At 43.0% G+C, this 19,383-nt stretch overlaps 1 protein-coding gene across 12 annotated transcripts in view; it reads right to left on the bottom strand.

The window, feature by feature from the left end:
• Positions 1-7,384: 7,384 nt before the first annotated feature.
• Positions 7,385-19,383, bottom strand: part of FN1 (fibronectin 1) — a 67,266-nt gene continuing 55,267 nt past the window's right edge. For 4 of the 12 annotated variants that reach the window (XM_028510902.2, XM_028510904.2, XM_028510905.2 and 1 more), the window contains 8 exons: positions 18,752-18,841; positions 17,376-17,833; positions 15,922-16,060; positions 13,588-13,743; positions 11,987-12,112; positions 11,370-11,476; positions 8,708-8,821; positions 7,385-8,133 (listed from right to left, as the gene is read on the bottom strand). In XM_028510902.2, the coding sequence (XP_028366703.1) occupies positions 8,062-8,133; positions 8,708-8,821; positions 11,370-11,476; positions 11,987-12,112; positions 13,588-13,743; positions 15,922-16,060; positions 17,376-17,833; positions 18,752-18,841 (1,262 nt within the window). In that variant the 3' untranslated portion in view covers positions 7,385-8,061. The remainder of the gene's footprint in view (positions 8,134-8,707; positions 8,822-11,369; positions 11,477-11,986; positions 12,113-13,587; positions 13,744-15,921; positions 16,061-17,375; positions 17,834-18,751; positions 18,842-19,383) is intronic. The other 8 variants (XM_036022881.1, XM_028510906.2, XM_028510907.2 and 5 more) reach the window with 2 other exon arrangements.

Below are 19,383 nucleotides of genomic sequence, written 5' to 3'. Positions count from 1 at the left end.
TTTACCCTGCTACACTGAACCAAGGCCGAGTTGTGTGCTGTGACCAATGACGTAATGGAAAAGAACGTGTGACCTCATCGGGTGGGTTGTAACAGGCATTCAGTCCATTTATAGTCATGTCAGTTACTGATGTATTTGGATTTGAAATTTGAATCTAAAGCTGTATTTTCCTCCTAAGTTAAGAGTTAGGAACTTGAGCCCATTTTGACAAGTTTTTCCCTCCCCCATTTCCCAAAACTCCCATGAGGAGTCCTAGACTTTCAATTCTGGTTTAGGGAGATAAATTGTCTTCCGTCTATTTTTTTTTTAAGACAAGCTCTCCACGGTTTCTGTTAACCTTTACCTCACATACCTCTTGCAGCATCCCCTGGGCTTATCTCTCCTCGTGTAGAAACTGTGCAGTGTGGTCTGCTAGGCACAATAAATTATAGTAAGTCTGTGGAAACTGCATAAAACATCTACAGTTTAAGGAATAAGTTTTAAACAAACACCTGTGTCACCACCAAGTAGGTCAAGAAAAGTAATTTTGCCAGCACCCCCTACCCCCCATCCCTGTTCTGGATCGTGGCGCCTGTCTTACCCTGCAGGAAACGGCCTGAAGCCTTCTATGAAAATTTTACCTTGTTTTGCCACCCACCCATTGAGGGATCTTGGGTTTATGCCATAACCTCTTGAAGTTTGTTTCTCATGTATAAAATGAGGGCGGGTTTGCTTAAAAGTTTTTCAGGTTCTGGTCCCAGCTCTGCTACTAACCTGCCTAATTCACTCAGCCCTTCCCTCAGTAAAGCAGTGGTGCTTACAGTACCACCCCTTCAGGTTGCTCTGAGGAGGAAATGAGACCCAACACATAAGAGCATTTAGAACACAACCTAGGATGTGATAAACACCTTTTACAAAAGTGCTGGTTGTTGTCATGCTTCTATGTATATGAGGTCATGGAAGGTCGTGGGGTATTCATGTTTGGAAATTACCATAAAAAGTAGTAAGCGTGTATGGAAGATTTTATTTCAGTTTCTGAATAGGTATTCCTAAAGTTTCTGAGTTCCTTAAACCTTTCACCTACTGTTTTCTCATACTCCAATTCTTACGAATACTAAAGGATATATTGACTTTCTCACTTCCGGACAAGATGGAGGTGTAGGTAGACACACTTTGCCTCCTCGCACAACTGAAAAAAGGATGACGACAACAAATCTAAGAACAAAAATTAACCAAAACTGCTGGAAAATTGAACTGTGTGGAAGTCCAACAACAAAAGAGTTAAAGAAGAAATATTCATCCAGAGCTGTAGGGGCAGAGAGGACTCACCACAAGGCGGCAGCTGGAGGACCAGGGCAGGCAGGTGTCAGCTGGCAGAGTGGGCGGTCCCACATTCACATGCAGATAAACCAGGAGGAACAACTGGGGAATGAGACAGACTGTGCAACCCAGAGCTCCAGTGTGGAGAAAGAAAAAAGCCTCAAAACATCTGGAAAAACCTGTGAGGGTTGAGGTGTCAGGAGAAACTCCCAGTCTCACAGGAGAGTTTGTTGGAGAGACCTGCAGGGTCCTAGCAGGTACACAAAACCACCCACCCGGGAATCAGCACCAGAAGGGCCCAATTTGATTGTGGGTAGTGGGGGAAGTGGCTGAAAACTGGCAGAGAGTGGAGCAAGTGGCACTCTTCCCTCTTGGACCCCTCCCACATACATACAGCGTCACAACACAGCGACGTGAGTTGCCCCGCCCTAGCATACACCTAAGGCTTTGCTCCTTATATGTAACAGGTGTGCTGAGACCAAAAAAAAAAAAAAAAAAAAAAAGGCCCAAATGAAAACAGATCAAAGTTCCAGAAAAAATACAACAAAGTGACGAAGAGATAGCCACCTATGAGATGCACAGTTCAAAACACTGGTAATCAGGAGGCTCACAGAATTGATTGAGTATAGTCGCAAAATAGAGGGAAAAAAATGAAGGCTATGGAAAGTGAAATAAAGGAAAATGTACAGGGAACCAACAGTGATGGGAAGGAAACCAAGACTCAAATCAACGGTTTGGAGCAGAAGGAAGAAATAAACATTCATCCAGAACAAAGAAACCAGAATTCAAAAAAATGAGGAGAGGCTTAGGAACCTCCAGGACAACTTTAAATGTTCCAACATCCGAATCATACGGGTGCCAGAAGGAGAAGAGGAAGAGCAAGAAATTGAAACTTATTTGAACAAATACTGAAGGAGAACTTCCCCGACCTGGCAAAGGAAATAGACTTCCAGGAAGTCCAGGAAGCTCAGAGAGTCCCAAAGAAGTTTGACCCAGGGAAGCACACACCAAAGCACATCATAATTACATTATCCAAGAATAAAGATAAGGAAAGAATCTTAAAAGCAGCAAGAGAAAAGTAAACAGTTACCTACAAAGGAGTTCCCATTAGATTATGAGCTGGTTTCTCAAAAGAAACCTTTCAGGCAAGAAACCTTTCAAAGTTATAAAAGGCAAGGTCCTACATCCAAGATTACTCTATCCAGCAAAACTATCATTTAGAATGGAAGGGCAGATGAAGTGCTTCCCAGATAAAGTCAAGTAAAAGTGAATTCATCATCACCAAGCCCTTATCATATGAGATGTTAAAGGGACTTATCGAAGAAAAAGAAGATAAAAAATATGAACAGTAAAATGACAACAAACACAACCACAACAACCGAACCTAAACAAACAAAAAAACCCACACTAAACAAACAACTAGAACAGGAATAGATCCACAGAAATAGAGATCACAAGGAAGGTTATTATCAGCAGGGAGGGGTAGGGAGAATGGGGGGAAAAGGTACAGGGAATAAGAAGCATAATTAGTAGGTACAAAATAGGGGATGTTTAAGAATAGTATGGGAAATGGAGAAGCCAAAGAACTTACACACAGGACCCATGGACATAAACTTGGGGGGGGGGGGGGAGGAGAGGGATGCAGGTGGGACGAGGGTGCAGGGTGGAAGGGAATAAAGAGGAGGAAAAATGGGATAACTGTAATAGCATAATCAATTAAATACTTTTTTAAAAAAGACCTGGTACGATAGTATTTTATTTTTTTATTTTAAAAAATTATGAAACCTAGCATTTGACATTTTAAAAGTATACAAGTCAGTGATTTTAAGTATATTCACAGTTGTTCTGCCACCACCAGTCTCTAGTTCCAGAACATTCTCATCACCCCAGAAAGAACTCCATCCCCAGTACCAATTATTCTCTATGCCTCCTGTCCCCCCAGTCCCTGATCACTATTAATCTACTTTCTGTTTGTATCGGTTTGCCCATTCTGGACATGTCATATAAATCATGTGACTTACGGCCTTTTGTGCCTGACTTACTGCACTTAGCATAATGTTTTCAAGGCTCATGTTGTAGAATGCACGAGTACTCACTTCTTTTTATGGTCAAGTGGTAATCCGTTGTAGGGACAGACCACATTCTGTGTCCTCACTCGTCAGTTGACGGACATTTGGCTTGTTTCCCCTTTTGGGCTGTCGTGGATAACAGTGTTACGAACATTTCTGTGCAAGTTTTTACATGAACATGTTTTCAGTTCTGGGTGTTGGGGGGCTGTACGGTAATGCTGTGTTTAACTTTTTGAAATATCACCGAAAGGTCTTTCTCAGCAGCTGAGCCATTTTACATTCCCACCGGCAATGTGTGAGTAGTCCAACTTCTTCACCAAAGTGGCATGTTTTTGAGTCAAATACTGGATAGCTTTTCAGTGGTTCAGTCAGCATCTTACAACGAATGCTGAATTATACATATCAGCAGGTTTATAGTAAGTCCCGTCCAGTGGTCTCCTAACAGAAGCGCAGTTTCCTTCTTGGAATGAAATGGCTGTTTCCAGAGCACCGTGAAGCAAAAAGAGAAGGCCAGGAGGGAGTCCTTAGCCCCTGATGCATTTTATGAAGCGGGAGTCTGCTGCGGTGGGTGGCCTGCAGGACAGGCGATTGGAGCCCCAGCCGGTGCAGGATCTGACCATCACCCCATGCCAGCGGCTTTCCACAGCCTCCAAATAGTGCTAACTGCAAGTCTTCGGGGGTTCCCAAAAAAGCTATTTTAGAGATAAGTTTGCCTTCTAAGATCATTAAAACCTGTACATCTCTAAAGACAAGCAAGAATTCAAGGAAATGTATTACATGTTTTAATATCTCCTGACTCTACTGACATGTTGAAAAGGGAATTTCCCATTTTCAGTTTTCAACTGAAGCATCAATTCTCTTGCTCTTTTATTACTTGCAACATTCTCTTCCTTTGTAATTTATACAAATTCTTACTTGCAATCCAAATGGAATCTTTTAATGAGGGTATGGAGAGGGACCACATGGTAATGATAATGACTTACATGTCAAACATGAGTACCACATACTCTTTAAAAGTAACTATTTTAGTCTAAAAAACCCGTAACAGTGCAAGGACATCTTTGTGCTGCTTCTGCTTTATTAGCCTTTATGATCATCTTTAAATGTTCCTAAACATGAGACATCCCAAGAGTGTTGTTTTTTTTAATGGTGGAAATGTATCTCCTGAAAATGGGATTTTTTAATTGTAGCCTGCCACTTTCCCTACCACAGTAATGGGAATTTACTGAATAGGAAGCAATTTCTGCACTTAAATGTGCTGATGTGATGTTTCTTAATCACTTTAATGAGTTACGTAGAACTAGAAATGGAATAGAATTTTCAATGGAAATATAATTAAATAAAAAAGTCATTTCCTGTACTTCTAATTTCTACCTGATCATTTCTTTATTCACCTCCATAGAAAGTGTGCCTTACAGGCTTACAGTGATATTATTATATAGGCTAATTTGCATAATTCAGTTAGGTCATGAGAACTGAAAACAATAGAAATACACAACAATAAATTTCACTACAGACCAAGTACAGCAAGGCACGGTAAAGCTTCCAAGCTGTGATTTTCCTTTTTAAAGTCTGATATATTTACCAGTTTTACATGACTTTCCTTGAATTGGCAATTTCTTGCCTAAACCCCAACCCATCTTTTAATTATGTTTTTTCAGTCTGGGCTGCTTAAGATAATTCTCAGGGGAAGCAGTAACATGAGTCAGTAAAAACTAAAAGATGTTTGGAAATCCTCTCTATTCTCGTGTTCAAATGATTTTGCTGAGAAATAGTAAAAAGGAAAGTTACACCACTCTTACACTGTGAGGCTGAAACATAAAAGGTCATTTAAACGTGTTAATTTGGAGTCAAGACATAGAGTTAACTGTTGTTTTTGAATACTAGTGTCCAGAGAACTGGGCCGGGCAGTAGGCAGTGGTCACAAGGCCCCATGATACTGGGGTCTGTCATCGGCAAGGGAACGGGTGGGATGATGCACCCAACTGTCTTGGCTGGAGAATGATCTGGGGGCTCCAGAAGTCATCAGTGAGCCAGGTCTAAAGTCATGAGATGCCAGTGAAGATTCCCAAACCTGTGTTTTCCTGGCTGGGTTATCCTGAGTCATGTTTTAAGATGACAGTGGTAATTTGTTCTACCTTCATCGTAACTTTTAAAAATTGAATGAGTACATGTAAATCTTTTATAAAAAATAAATTGGTTCAATCTGCCATTATTTAAATGTAGTTACTATGAAAATAGTTTAATCTGTAAATTTAATATACTGCTTTTGAGAACCTGGCAGGCAGTCTGGAAAACGCAGTACTTTTACACGTGGAGCCTTCGGTTTCCACATTTCAGTGCCGGAAGCCGTCAGAAGGGCTTGCTGTCCCTTCAGTGCGGTCCAAGGGGATTCACTTAAACTCACTTTGCAGGAAATATTTTTAGGTTTGTGGCTAGGCACTGTATTTTTTGGACTATAAGACGCACCCTTCTTCCCAAATTTTGGAGGAAAAGGGGGGTGCATCTTATAGTCTGAATGTAGCTTACCTGGCTAGTACATGTAGTTTACATTTACACTGATGAAATATTATGTTATTTATGTTATTAAATAGTTTACCACATTTTTTGCTTCAACATTTTTTTCCCTATCTTCCTCCCCTAAAACCTAGATGCATCTTATGGTCCAAAAAAATTCGGGTAAGTGGTTTGAAACATAGTCAGGCTCAACCCAAAGCTGCTCTTTCCTTGTGCTTTAAAATATAAAGACTTTCACCTGGATGGACCTGAGGAGCAGGTATGAAAGATGGAGGGGTGGCCTGCCTTCTGCATTCTCTCAGGCAGGTGTCTTCTGTGGGACACCCCATTGCACACAGTGTGGATTTGCATTGAATCACATTCTCCATCGAGCTATGGGGACCCACGTATGAGAGACAGTCATTTAACACATTGTATGCGGGAAACGTATTTATACATTTTACGTTGACTGGTAGTAGAGCGCGCAATAAAAACTATCCGCAAAGAATGTGTTAACATCACCGTGATCTGTAGTTTCTGTGATTCCCCCCACAAACACACAGGGCAGCCACCTTGGTATACAGCCTGATCAAGCAGAAAGACGAGATGAAGTCCTGGGCCTGGGTCTGGGCCCTGCCGTGGCAAACTCCTCTGAGCTGCCGTCTCTGTAAAATGTAGATGGTAAGAATGACCCCAAATGGGATGCTGGTCAGGAAAGCATTTATAAACTGTAAATTGAAATGCAAATTTGTTTTGGTTTTTAAAAATAAATAAACCTGAGGAACTCTCTCTCTGTAGTTAATCTTAATATTCACTGCCAAGTACTTATTGGAATATTTTTCTGCATTGCACAATAGCATATTAAATGTATTTTCCATGCCTTGTATTTTATGAGTTAATATTTCACTAGTTAATAACCAAGTATTTCCAGTGCCACTGTCATTCTGAGTACCTTGCTTAGTCTCAAAGTTTTGATGTTACCCCCAAGTTAAACGGAAAAGGAGGTAGCCTTTGCAGACCAAGAGTCAGCAAACCCTGTTCAGCTGGGGGACCCTAAAACTGATCGAAATGTAAACACGTTGGATTAAGGTAGTTACAGGGCTGGGTCTAGGACAGAACAGCCCTCTGCCTACAGTTCCAGTTTTAACACCTCCTGCCTTTTTGTTCTCCTCGCAGGCAATCTCTGGGGAGGGAAGAATTAGAATGATTAGGAAAGAGCAACTAAAGGTGGTTTCGACTTGATTCTGGAAGAACTAGCCAGCGAGTCACACAAACATTTGCATCCACTTAAATCTGGTTAAAGCAGGAAGTACAAAGCCATCTGCATTACTGAAGAGATGAAATGGCAAGAAGGAATCTGTGTTTGTAGTGATTTAGCAACTCTTGTACTGAAATCACCAAGAATTAGAGAGCTGAACACAAAGGCTTTCAAATGTGTGCTGAATGGAAAAGAAAATTCATAAGGATTATTTCCCCCCAAACATCTTTATATGAAGAAGGAACCACAACATTCAAGTTACGGAATGTAAATCTTTTATTAAACAGTTGTCTTTCCACAGTAGTAAAAGCTTTGGCATGTACAGTATAAAAAATAGTCACCAACCAGAACCCAAATTCCTCTTATCAACTGCATAGTATCTTCAATGCAATTTTTTTCCATAGAAAAATACTGGGAAAAAATGATAAATAACAGGTAAGAGAAACATATTTCTAGGCCATTACTAGAATCTTTTGGAAAAAGTGAGCACTGTGGATATTTTCAATACCACAGTAACAAAGACATGCCGTTCCTACGGTATTGCGGGCCAGACAGTTAAATGGAAGCAGAAGTGTTTGGGTAACTTTCCTACTTAAAGTTTTGGTGATATCATTTCAGTACATTTTGCATCTGGGTTGTTGCATGTGCTTCCCTACTGATCCCAAATCACAAGTTAGAATCATTTAAAATACTGAGCAGTATCGAATACTTTGGAACAGAACAAGCAATGGACTGCCCCCTTCTGTGAGAAAAGTCTCAAAACACTCCCAGGGTGATGATGATGCTTGGAGAAGCTGTGAGTCAAGCTGAAGCTGGAGAAGTTACTCTCCAGAGCGAAGGGCTTAAGGAAGAAACAAACACTCTAAGGCAGGGCCTGCTCCTGTCACTCCAGTCTGGATGGGCCTCGGCAGAGAGCCACGGTGCTCCCGGTTGGAAGTGTTACTCCCGGGAATCGCTTATGTCGGCCTGTATGTCTAAGGGCATGAAGCACTCAATTGGGCAGTTGACATTCTGTTAAAATAGAAGACAAAGAATTAGCCGCAAATACTGCAGAGTGTACAGAAAAAATGGGGGGTTTTATGACAATTACTTCTAGATTAGGGGAATAGTTCTAGCTTTAAGAACCTACCAATAAGCCCTGGCTGGCGTAGCTCAGTGGATTGAGCGCGGGCTGCGAACCAAAGTGTCGTAGGTTCGATTCCCAGTCAGGGTACATGCCTGGGTTGCAGGCCATGACCCCCAGCAACCGCACATTGATGTTTCTCTCTCTCTCTCTCTGTCTCTCTCTCTCTCTCTCTCTCCCTCCTTCCCTTCCCTCTCTAAAAATAAATAAACAACAACAAAGAAAGCCCATTTCTTAAAAAAAAAAAAGAACCTACCAATAAACTCAAACTGAGCAATAGGTGACATTCAAGAGGTTAACACATTAGCACCTGAATTATGCTGCAGGATACAGTACCCTTAAGTCAAGAGAGGTGTTCTGGCTTTTTCCCCCCTAAATAGGTTCGGTTCATCCAAAGAAAAGTATATACTATGTGACAGATTGCACTTAGGGGAGAAACACTCGTGATGCAGATGTACTTACAGTGTTTGAGTTCTGATGGTACCTCTCAGAGTACGGGTTGTTGTAAGAGTGGCCGGGAGTGCCTTCGTGACCGGGCTCAGCCCCCGGTCTGCGGCAGTTGTCACAGCGCCAGCCCTAGAGCAGAGGCATGAGGTCAGATGGGGTTTACGATAACTCGAGAATACCCCAGTTTAGTACTTGTGTTAAAGAAGGATTTCAGCTCTTCAGTGGCAAACTATAAGCAATTAGTCACAAAGGACACTTGGATGATGATTTAGTGAATGTATAACTCATAGAAGACATGTTTGTTGATTACTCATATGTTAGAGCTTCTGGTTATGTTTCTGCTTTTCCTTTCTCCTGAAATGTTCCCTCTTCTCTTCCTATTCCAGCCCCACCCACCTGTAAGGCTCATTCCGGTCCCAACTACCTTGATGAGTTTCCACACTGCATAATAGGCTTTCCAAGAATCCTAGAGCTTGTAGAAGGGACTTGAGGTCACATGGACAAATACCTTAAATGTATAGGTAAGGAAAATGACACCCACGGGGGTGAGTGGCTCAGAGAGAGCAGGAGAGTTGCACAGTGACCTGCTGGTGACATTGGGGCTGCCACCCAGCTGGGTGACTCCTGGCCATGCTCTTCCTAGTCACCACATGGCCACTCCTTCCTAAATGTCTGTAGTCAGTGACACATAGCCTTTCTTCCGGCTAGTGATGGCATGAAAGTGGGGATGGGACCCAGCTGGGCCAGGAGGCTCCATCTGAGGTGTTCGCCAGAAATGGGAGGACATGTGTTCTCATTGTCGCTCCTAAGCTGGTAGGAGATAAACCTGGAGCTGAGGGAGGTCACCTTTGTCACCGTCCCTCCTGGAGAATGAAGCCAATACAAAGAAACGAAGCATATGAGACCCCAATACCATTCAGGAAGGGGTCCTGAGCTAGTGGGCCCCGGGACTTCAGTTATGTGAGCCTTCTTTTGCATAAAGTAACTTGAATTGGGCTTTTCTCTTACAACCAAAAGAACCCTAAGTGATACAGTCACTCTTTTATACTGTCAGTTAAATATTTCAGACATATTTCTCCATTTAAAAGCATATTCCCTGTAATACCGAATACAATTACCAGTAAATGCCTACTTAGACAATCAATGAATCTTGCTTTCCTCTAGAAATGTAACAGCTCCCACTCCTGTCTTAAGTGTTTCATTTAGCTCTTCGCTTTCGAACAGAAGAGGTGTCACACGTGAAAGGTTTCATGTGCGTAAATAATGAGGCGATGCTGAAGTGAGACCAAAACCGACTTCCCAAATTCACTGCCACCACATTTCCTTCTGCACCAACCACACATGACCAGAGATGAGTGAGTTCTGTGACCACAGCCCATACGTGTTAATGAGAGATACAGAAAGAGAGAGACTCCACAGCTTCTTCCTATCAGAATGGGCAGCGCCTCCTTCCCCACCTAAGCCCTACAGGTGGACTGAGATCGTACTAGTTGACTGCCTGCCCCAGGTCCTCAGGTGGGGGCAGAAGCAAACCCCTGAAACCCTTCCCTGCTGCTGGATTAATCTTCCTAAAGGCCATTTCCCATCATGCTCCTTTTCTTCTTGGGCCCCTGCAATTGGCTAAAGCCAAAGGCATCAACCAGTGAGTCTTACCCTGGAGTAAGTAGGGAGCACGTCCTCATGCATCAAAACTTGAGGGCTATGGGGGAGGGCCTGTTCTTACTAAAAACAAGGGACTATTATGTCCCTTCACTTTTAAAGAGCTACAAGAGTTGTTTGATTTTGAAACGTCCAATACTAGAGGGAGGCACAGCCTTTTTTGTTTTATAGAAATAGAGCAGGCTAGAAATGGCTGAGTAGTACTGGCTTAAATAATGGACTTCCAAGGCTCATCTGATTTCTCACAAGACGCCAGGCAGAGGGGTGGCTCACCGGAGCCCGCACCTGCCAGCCCCTTCCCATCCCGGGAGGTATGATTACTCTGCTCTCTCTGCTTTCTCCCCTCCGTCGACCAAATCGAACCATCCTCTATCCCAGCCAGGTTACACTTCTCTTGCTTATGAAAATTTTCTTGCTGATTCCAGGCTACCTGGGTACTGTACTACTTGGGAGACCCATTCAGAACCTTATTCAAATGAGCTTGACTTTCAGTGTATGCTAATTTCATGTCTCCAACTACTGTACCACTGAGGGCCAGGACCTCTCTCATTCCGCCCCCTAGTCCTCTGCACAGCACTAGGCCTGCAGCCAGAATTCATTGTATTTTTGGGAGGGTACAAAGAAAGGGCACTGTCTTATATCTGGGCAGGCACAAACAATGCTATTGTTTCCAAACATTTAACACCAACGCTACACAGGCACCTGTCCTTTAGATTGGAGCTGGAGACCCAGCACTACTACCCAACTTTTAACATTCTAGTTGCCAGAGAAGAGAGAGAGCATGAGAATACTGGCTGGGATGGGTGGGGAGGGTTGGTTCTGAGGCTGTCACAAGAGGGGACAACTGGAAAGGGTATTCAGGAGCTTTGTCTGGGCAACTATGTGCTAAAAAGGAAATAAGGCGTTTCAACATTTCACAAGGGGCACTGCCATGCCTGTATGCACAGCATACACACAAGAAGCTTAACCCTGGATCATCAGCTTATCTTGATCACATCTAAATTGCAGGCAGCCTTACCCGCTGGCCTCCAAAGCATGTGCAGGAGCAAATGGCACCGAGATATTCCTTCTGCCACTGTTCTCCTACGTGGTATGTCTTCCCATCATCGTAGCACGTGGTTTCATCTACGTGGAGACACACGTCAGAAGCGCATGTAAGACTGAGAACAACCAGACAGACTCGACTCCTGGACAGGGCAGCTTCTGTTTCTTCCCTCAATTTGTATCACCATAACCCAAACACCACATGGGTATGGGAATCACTCATCAGAGAGAAACTACTATATACATCGTAGGGCAGCATTTCTAAAAACTAGATCTAATACACGGAGAAGATGGAGATCATATTTCCAAAGTTGAATCTGAAGACCCATAAAGCTTTCTGATAACACCTCAATGCAGTTAATGATCAACATATTAGGTCGGAAAAGCGCTCAAGTGCCCTGTCATCACATTACATCACGGCTCGTTTCCGAAGCTTGTCTCCGCGTTCCCAAATCAAAAGATTCACAAACCCACTGTTCCCTCCTCAAGGAGACCTAACATCTCCACTCGTTTCTGTGAATGAGAGTTACAGCTCAGTAATGACTGCGGGAGTGCTTGACAGGGCACTAAAAGTGATCTGTGGCCACGTACGGGGGTCGCATTTGAATTCTCCTTTTCCATTCCCAAGGCACGTGCAGCTCATCATCTGGCCGTTTTCCCCCTTCCGGTCCCACTTCTCTCCAATCTTGTAATTGACGCCATTGTCGTGGCACCATTCTGCAGGGTGGGGGGGAAGCAGAGGTGGTTACTGGGTGTGTCCTGACGCACGGGACAGTGAACGCACGGGGGCATGTCACAGGAGTTTAACAGCCCGGCCTCTGGAAGGATCGGTAAGGAAAGTTAAAGGTCGTCATCCCAAAGACAAACCAGTTTTTTGGTTGGATTTTAAATTATCATGTAACATTTTCTAAAATGCTATTTTTAAGATTCAATGTGTTCCCTCACAATCACGTCACAAGAATAGTCAGTGACCTTCATTTGAATTCTCACTATTAACGTAAAACTAAAGTAGGGTTTGAGTATTTTAGGAATAGAAAGTCACTTTGGATTTGCAGAGATCCTGGATACAAAGTAGTTCAATTAGCCAAAAAAAGAAAACAAAACACAAGATCAGCAGGTTTCTATATTCCACAACCCTATATTCTTATAAACGAAAGGAGAAAAAGAATAATCTGTGTATCAAAACAACAAAAACAAACAAAATGATAAATCAGTGGTTACTATCCTTAAAAATCAGGTTGGTTTTAAGGATAGCCAATAGTCACAGTTACATACCTTCACTCCTACGCATAAAACATGACTTTTTAATCTCCACAGTTTATAAAAAAAAACCCACACTTCAATAGTTTGTAAAACAATGTACTACTTCCATTTTATCAAAGTCACTCATTCCTTAAACTTTAAGTTAATCAATAATTAGGACATCTAAGCAAAGAATATATAATTTGAGCCAAAGAATCACATAAATCAACTTATACCTCTACTCCCAAAATTGCACCTGACATATAAATAAATATACAAACTTAAAAATAAAAATGAACCAACTGTCAATAACACATACACTAAAAACAAAGCATAAATAAAAGTTTATAAATTCTACTACTAAATCTCAAAACATAATAATTCCTCAAATCATCCTGACTAAAAAATAATTAAAATTTTACAATCTTTTTATAATTGGAAGATCAAACCTGTTTCGATGGGAGATAATTAAGAATCTCCAGATTATCTGGACCCCCTCCTGCCGGCTGTGAGTCTGTGTACTATGATACAGGTGTGTTCAGTTTGTGTTGCAAGAGGCAGAGTGTTTGTGAGTATAAATGTTTACCCCTGAGTTCGTTCAACAGTAAAGATTAAAAGAAACTTCAGGTTGCTCGTGCCTCCCTGTTGACCAGGCTCCAAAGAGTTTGACTTTGTTAATTTTGCCAAACAGAAAATGTTTAAAAGTCCTATTATATTTTTACTTGTCGCATTGACAAACCACCCTTGAAACGAAGCACTATTCCACAAGTAAAATTTCCCATCATTTTTCTATGATGCAAAATGTTACTTTGAGTGAAGCGGTCTCCCCGAGTGTGCTCCATGTTTGGAAGAGCCCGCGTCTGCCAAACATGAGTCCGTGGCACACTGTGCGAATGCGTGGGACTGGAAGAGACGGACAGATGAGTGGATGGAGAAAGCAAGCTACTCACTAGATGAATCGCATCTGAAATGACCACTGCCAAAGCCTAAGCACTGGCACGAGAGTTTAAAGCCCGATTCGGACAGTCGCTCCCACTCCTCTCCAATGGCGTAATGCGTAACCGTGTAGGGGTCGAAGCACGAGTCATCCGTCGGCGGGTTGGGGCCTGGGCCGCATACATGAAGAAAAGGAGGGAAAAGCAATAAAAAGACATCTTACTGGCGGTTTGGGACGATAAGAAGAAAACGGATTACTCTATGTAGTGACTTCATCTAAAACAAAAATCCCAGCAGCATTAAGAAGCATTCATCTGTTCGATCAGTGCAATGAGCTGTTCTCGAATGCAACGCTTAAATGTTGCCAGTGGACACTTGAAAAGGCATCATCAAAGGAACCCATCTTTCATGTTTGTTATCAGTTCTAGAAAAAAGGCATTTCTGGGAAACCTAGCCTATAGAACGAGGAACAGCCCTGGAAGCAATTCAAGCTAGTTGAGAACATCGGTGAGATGCAAAGGCTGCAAATGCCTCCCCCTGAGTCCCTGAGTGACCTTAAGCGATTACATTATCGTCATCTGTAGTAAAGAATAACACTGAAAATACCTCTACCTGCTTGGGATCTCGGGAAGGTTACATGGGATCATGAATTCAAAGTACTAGTCCATTACCAACACTTAAAAAGTGCTCACCAAATACAGCATAATTATTAGAGGGCATCTTTCGCTTTTACTGCAAAAGTTTTTAACGTTTTGATGTGCCATTATAATGTGATCTTCACTTTTAGTTTTGCATGTTTTGCTTAAGAGTGCAAAACGCTGAGATTTTGTGCCTTATTAGCATAATTACAGGACTGCTTTACTTAACAAAATGAATTGTTCCAAACAAGAGGAAGCAATAGGGTAGGAATGACTTAGGAACTCGTGATGGTGGCTCTTCATGCCGCCCAAGCTCTCAGTCCTTGTGTCTCGGGAAAGCTTACTGTAAAATAATTCATACAAGGAATGTTTTAAGTTACTCTAAAAATTAAGTAAATTGACTTCTGTGTCTTTGAATCTCACTGCGTATATTTCTGCCTACAGGGCAAAAATCAAAAGCTCAAAAGCCATAGACATTGGCAGTGCCTAATATTTTAAGAGGCAGCACTCTGGCGGGCGGGGGGTGGAATAGAGTTCCGGGGAAACTCAGAAGTCTGAGATGTTTCAGAGGCAGGAGAACCTGGCTAGAATGAAGAACATCACTGCTGGGAACATGGAGGTGGAAAGAAAAATGGAAGGAACTGAAACTGCTACGAGGGCTTTCAGTAAGGCTCCTGAAAACGGCCAGGAGTTAAAATTATACCTTGCTAAAGTTATGGAGATAGAATTTTTACAAAATGGTGTGGAAAAGCACAAAGATCTCTGTGCTCTTGAAAATTCCTTGCCTGTGGCATTTTCCTAGTAAAACCACTGAAGGCAAGAGGTATGTGTTACCGTGGCCGTACTACAACCATCGCAAAATGATCCCCGCCCTGCCACCCTCCCTGCCAGATACTCAGCTGCTCACTTCACTGGCGTTTATGCCTGTAAAACAGCACAGTCGATGCAGACAGAGGCTGAAATGAAGGAAACTGGCCCTAGTAATAAAGCCAGTCGCTTGGTAGAGAAAAAAAATATAGCACTCCTTGCTGATAGACAACCCTCTGTTTGGAGGACACAGGGTTCAGGGTTCAGATTACTTCCTATCTTATGTTCCTCCATGAGACTTCAGCTGTTGCAGGCTGACAAGCCAAGGGACATACTGGCTTGTCACCAAGCTCAGGAGAACTTTTCATAGGACTTCCCAGGTGCTCTGAAGACTCAATGGACCATTCAACCTTCACAGAGGCTTTGAATCTATGTCATAAAAAGAAAATTGAAATAACATTGGACTAAGGGAGCCCTGGGGATGGAAGTGGGCTGTGTTGGTAACACTTCACATTAGGGAAGAACACCAGCTGTCCCTAAGGTCTGCAGATGGGGAAGTTCCCCTGCAGGTCATCAGTGTCAGGACTTACTAGCCACGCAAGAGGACAGAAATATGGGGAGATGGAGGCGGTCTGGGCAAAGAGGCCAGGCAGCCCGTGCCCAGGTCTATCATCCTATCACTGTGTGGGCCTCTGAAGTGTGGGTGCATTTTACAAAGACACTAGGATACTACGAGGGGAAAATAATTCAGTGTAAAGTTGCTCATCCGCTTCACGATGCAACATAATTTCCCAAAGTTAAAGGATGACAGCAACAATGGGACAGTCTGTAGAAAAAGTAGAAAGAGCACCCCCGGACCCCCCAAGGGGAGCCTGGGCCTCAGTCGCCCAGGTGTTCACATACCCGAGTTGCCCACAGTGACAACCTTCTCCTGAACTTTGTGCCGCTGGTGGTCCTTCAGTGCTTCCACGATGATGTTATAGGTGGTCCCTCTGGTGAGACCCGTCAGCGTGGCACTAGCAGAAGTTCCAGGAACTCGGAACTACCGTGATTGGCACATCCAACGCAGGAGAGAAAGCATGACAGTGAGGAATCCCCATGACTTACCCTATGCCCTTCTCCATAACCCTCACTGTGTAAGCAGGATAAAGGGGGACAAATAGGGATGGCTGTCTGGGACCTTGACCCGCTTCCAAGGAGAGAAATGGAACCTGGGGGAGTGGCCATCACTTCCACCTGCCAGGTTTTCCTAACAGAAATCTGCCCCATGCACTCCACAGGTGCCAGGAGCCCCCAGTAACTCTAGGGACAGCCTCCATTCCACCCTGCTGCACCCGCAGGTCTGTGCAAGCGACACCCCCCTTGCATGGAATGTAGGCCCAGCAGAGAGATTGATTTGTCCCACGCGAGGTGGCACCTGACCCCGCTAGGGTCTTTAAAACGCTTTGGTAAAAGCCTCCAACTCAAGTTTCTGAGCTCATAAATCTTCCACAGTTTTAAAATTTCTGCCACTTTCTAAAAATGACAACACAATAAAATTGACATCAGCAAGACAAATTAAGGAATCGGTTTTAGTTAGAGAATCAGTCACTTACAACAGCTGATACGCACAGCTTCACCTAAGTTCTTTCTCCTCAGAACTATTGTAGATGACGGGGCTCTTCGAGGACTAACTATAGGGTGTCACTGCAGCCCTTTGGGCACAAATATAAATTCAAGCAGAATATTCCCCTCTTTTCTAGAATCGTTTCTTTGCCTGTACTACGAAGGAGCCTCAAATAGGTGAGAATAATAGAAAGGGTTTCATTCTTTCTGCTAAATAAAAGCTAATGACACTCTGGTAATCTGCTACCTCCATGCCTTCCTGCTGCAAAGTAGAACCACACTGAGATTAAAAAAAAAAAAATTAGCCCTGGCTGGCGTAGCTCAGTGGATTGAGTGCAGGCTGGGAACCAAAGTGTCCCAGGTTCGATTCCCAGCCAGGGTACATTCCTGGGTTGCAGGCTATAACCCCCAGCAACCGCACATTGATGTTTCTCTCTCTCTCTCTCCCCCCCTTCCCTCTCTAAAAATAAATAAATAAAATCTTAAAAAAAAAATTATATATAAAAAAGAAAACTTTATAAAAAAAAAATTAACACATTGTTTGCGGGTAGTTTTTATCGCACGCTCTACTACCAGTCAACGTAAAACATATAAATACATTTCCCGCATACAATGTGTTAAGGGCTTAAGCAAGCCACCTTTCTAAGAGGCCCCAGGAATGTAGCCACTTTACATCAGCTTCGGTCCCTTCGGTCATCTAGCTTACTCCTTTCCAAGCCGCCCAGTCAGAAGTAAAGAGCAAGATTAATTACCTGTAAGGGCTCTTCGTCAGTGCCAACGGGATGACATGAAATTATATACTCAGAGCTTTCCTGGAACGGGGTCCAAGAGATGGTTGTCTGAGAGAGAGCTTCTTGTCCTGTAGAAGCATTTGGATTGAGTCCCGGGACGTGAGGGTAGAAGTGATGGTCTACGTCTCCCCTGGGGACATGACCGATTTGGATCTCCTCATTTACATTCGGTGCATATGGTCCTGGCCTATGCCTTACAGGGGCGGCCGTGGTGGGAGGTGTGGTCCGCCTAAAACCATGCTCCTCAAAGATCATTTGTTGCCCAACACTGGGCTGCTGACCCGAAGTGCCAGGAAGCTGAATACCGGTGCCATACTCATTGGTGATGGAAGGGGTCTTTTGAGCTGTGGAGGGAACATCCAAGATCTCTGGTCCTTGAAGGTTGGGGTGTGGAAGGGTTACCAGTTGGGGAAGCTCATCTAGCCAAGAGAGGTTAGAGCCAAAAAAGCAAAGCGTGTTAAGCTCCCAGAAGTACCAGCAGTAATCATTATCAACTCAGGCGACACAGATTGTTTATCGATTCGATCAAAGCCCCTGGAAAATGAGCAGTCATTGGGTCACAAAACACTTTTTTTTCAGAAAGAAATCTTTATCTTTTTTTTGCTCAAAGATTTCTTTAGAGTTTACAATGAAAAAAAGTGTTCGTATGAATTTATCATACACACAAAGCTTTATACCACCGAGCCCCATTGAAGCTGCCGCTCTCACATTAAGCCTAATGGAAATGAAATGCTTTTTTTTTTTCACTCGAGAATCATGTTTTAAGGACTAGAATCCACACCAATTATATAAGCAGCTGGAGGATGAGAATTCCAGAGGTTTGGTCTAATGGTTTTTTATGGTTTGAAATGGTACAAATAGATAAAAATACAAGTTTATTTTTTGAATTCTAATAGCACAAATATAGCACTTTCTTTAAATTAAACTAAGCGGATGAAAAAGTAAGATATTCTTTAGCTACAAGTTTCAGAAAGTCAAATAATATTAACCATTTTTAACTTCAACAAAAGGTAGAGGTGAATAGCAATCATAGTCATTTCACTTTCACATTTTTATCTGTTTTGAAAATTTTAAAGGTGAGTAAAAGGCTTTATATTGACTGGCTAAGAGAAAAGTAAAACAATTCAAGGAAAAAGAAAACTGAAGTAACAGGTTATGTTAGGTTATCCCTACTATCAAAGAGGACACGTATGTTATGCTTGTGGGGGAAAAAAAAAACAAACTTCCATGAAAAATGCATCAGAACCTGGAGAACCTTTTCACTGCAAAGTAAATGTGTAATACAATTAGTTTTGCCTTGACTGTTCCCCATAACCTGGAAGGTGATCTTTCTTTACCTGTCTTTTTCCTCCCGATCAGAGGCTCGCTCTTCTGGTTGTTCTTAAGGGCGATGACCTGGATTGTGTACTCGGTTCCTGGTTCCAGACCTGGTGGAAAGACAGATCGTCACGTTAAGTCTGTGGGCTCAGCCAGCCGAGTGGAAACTGATTTCATCAGGGGACACTCCTGGGGAGCAAGGGCTCTCTCTCCCTCTTGAAAGGTAACAGTGGCTTCACTTTTCTTCCATGAACATTCAAATACTCTGCAGGTGATGGCCACTTAGCAAATCAATGATCTTACTACCAAATCAGACACTCAGATAAGCACTCGCATGCTAAGTTCTCCTGGGCGTTCTTTTAGCCTGTGATCTCATTTGCCTTTTTGAATTCCAGAAAGTCTGTCAGCGCTGTGCCCGGCCAGTGGAAGGCACCTTCGGGAGGGATCCCTGCAGAAGCTCTCCAGGAGTCTGCTCGGGCCCAGTAACCAGGTGACCCTCAGTGACAGGGTCAGCGAAAGGTGAGACAACAGGTTGAGTGCACTGCAGGGGACATGAGCGATCTTTGTGGGGTCCCTAGTGGAATTATTCAGTTCAACTCCTCCCATAGCTGACTCTATTTTCCTGTCCCCAAAGTTTGTAAAAAAAAAAAAA

This window comes from Phyllostomus discolor, chromosome 4 (assembly GCF_004126475.2).
Source record: "Phyllostomus discolor isolate MPI-MPIP mPhyDis1 chromosome 4, mPhyDis1.pri.v3, whole genome shotgun sequence".
NCBI classification, from domain to species: domain Eukaryota; kingdom Metazoa; phylum Chordata; class Mammalia; order Chiroptera; family Phyllostomidae; genus Phyllostomus; species Phyllostomus discolor.
The sequence above is the reverse complement of the archived record's forward strand: the minus strand, read 5'-3'. Positions and strand labels throughout refer to the sequence as shown.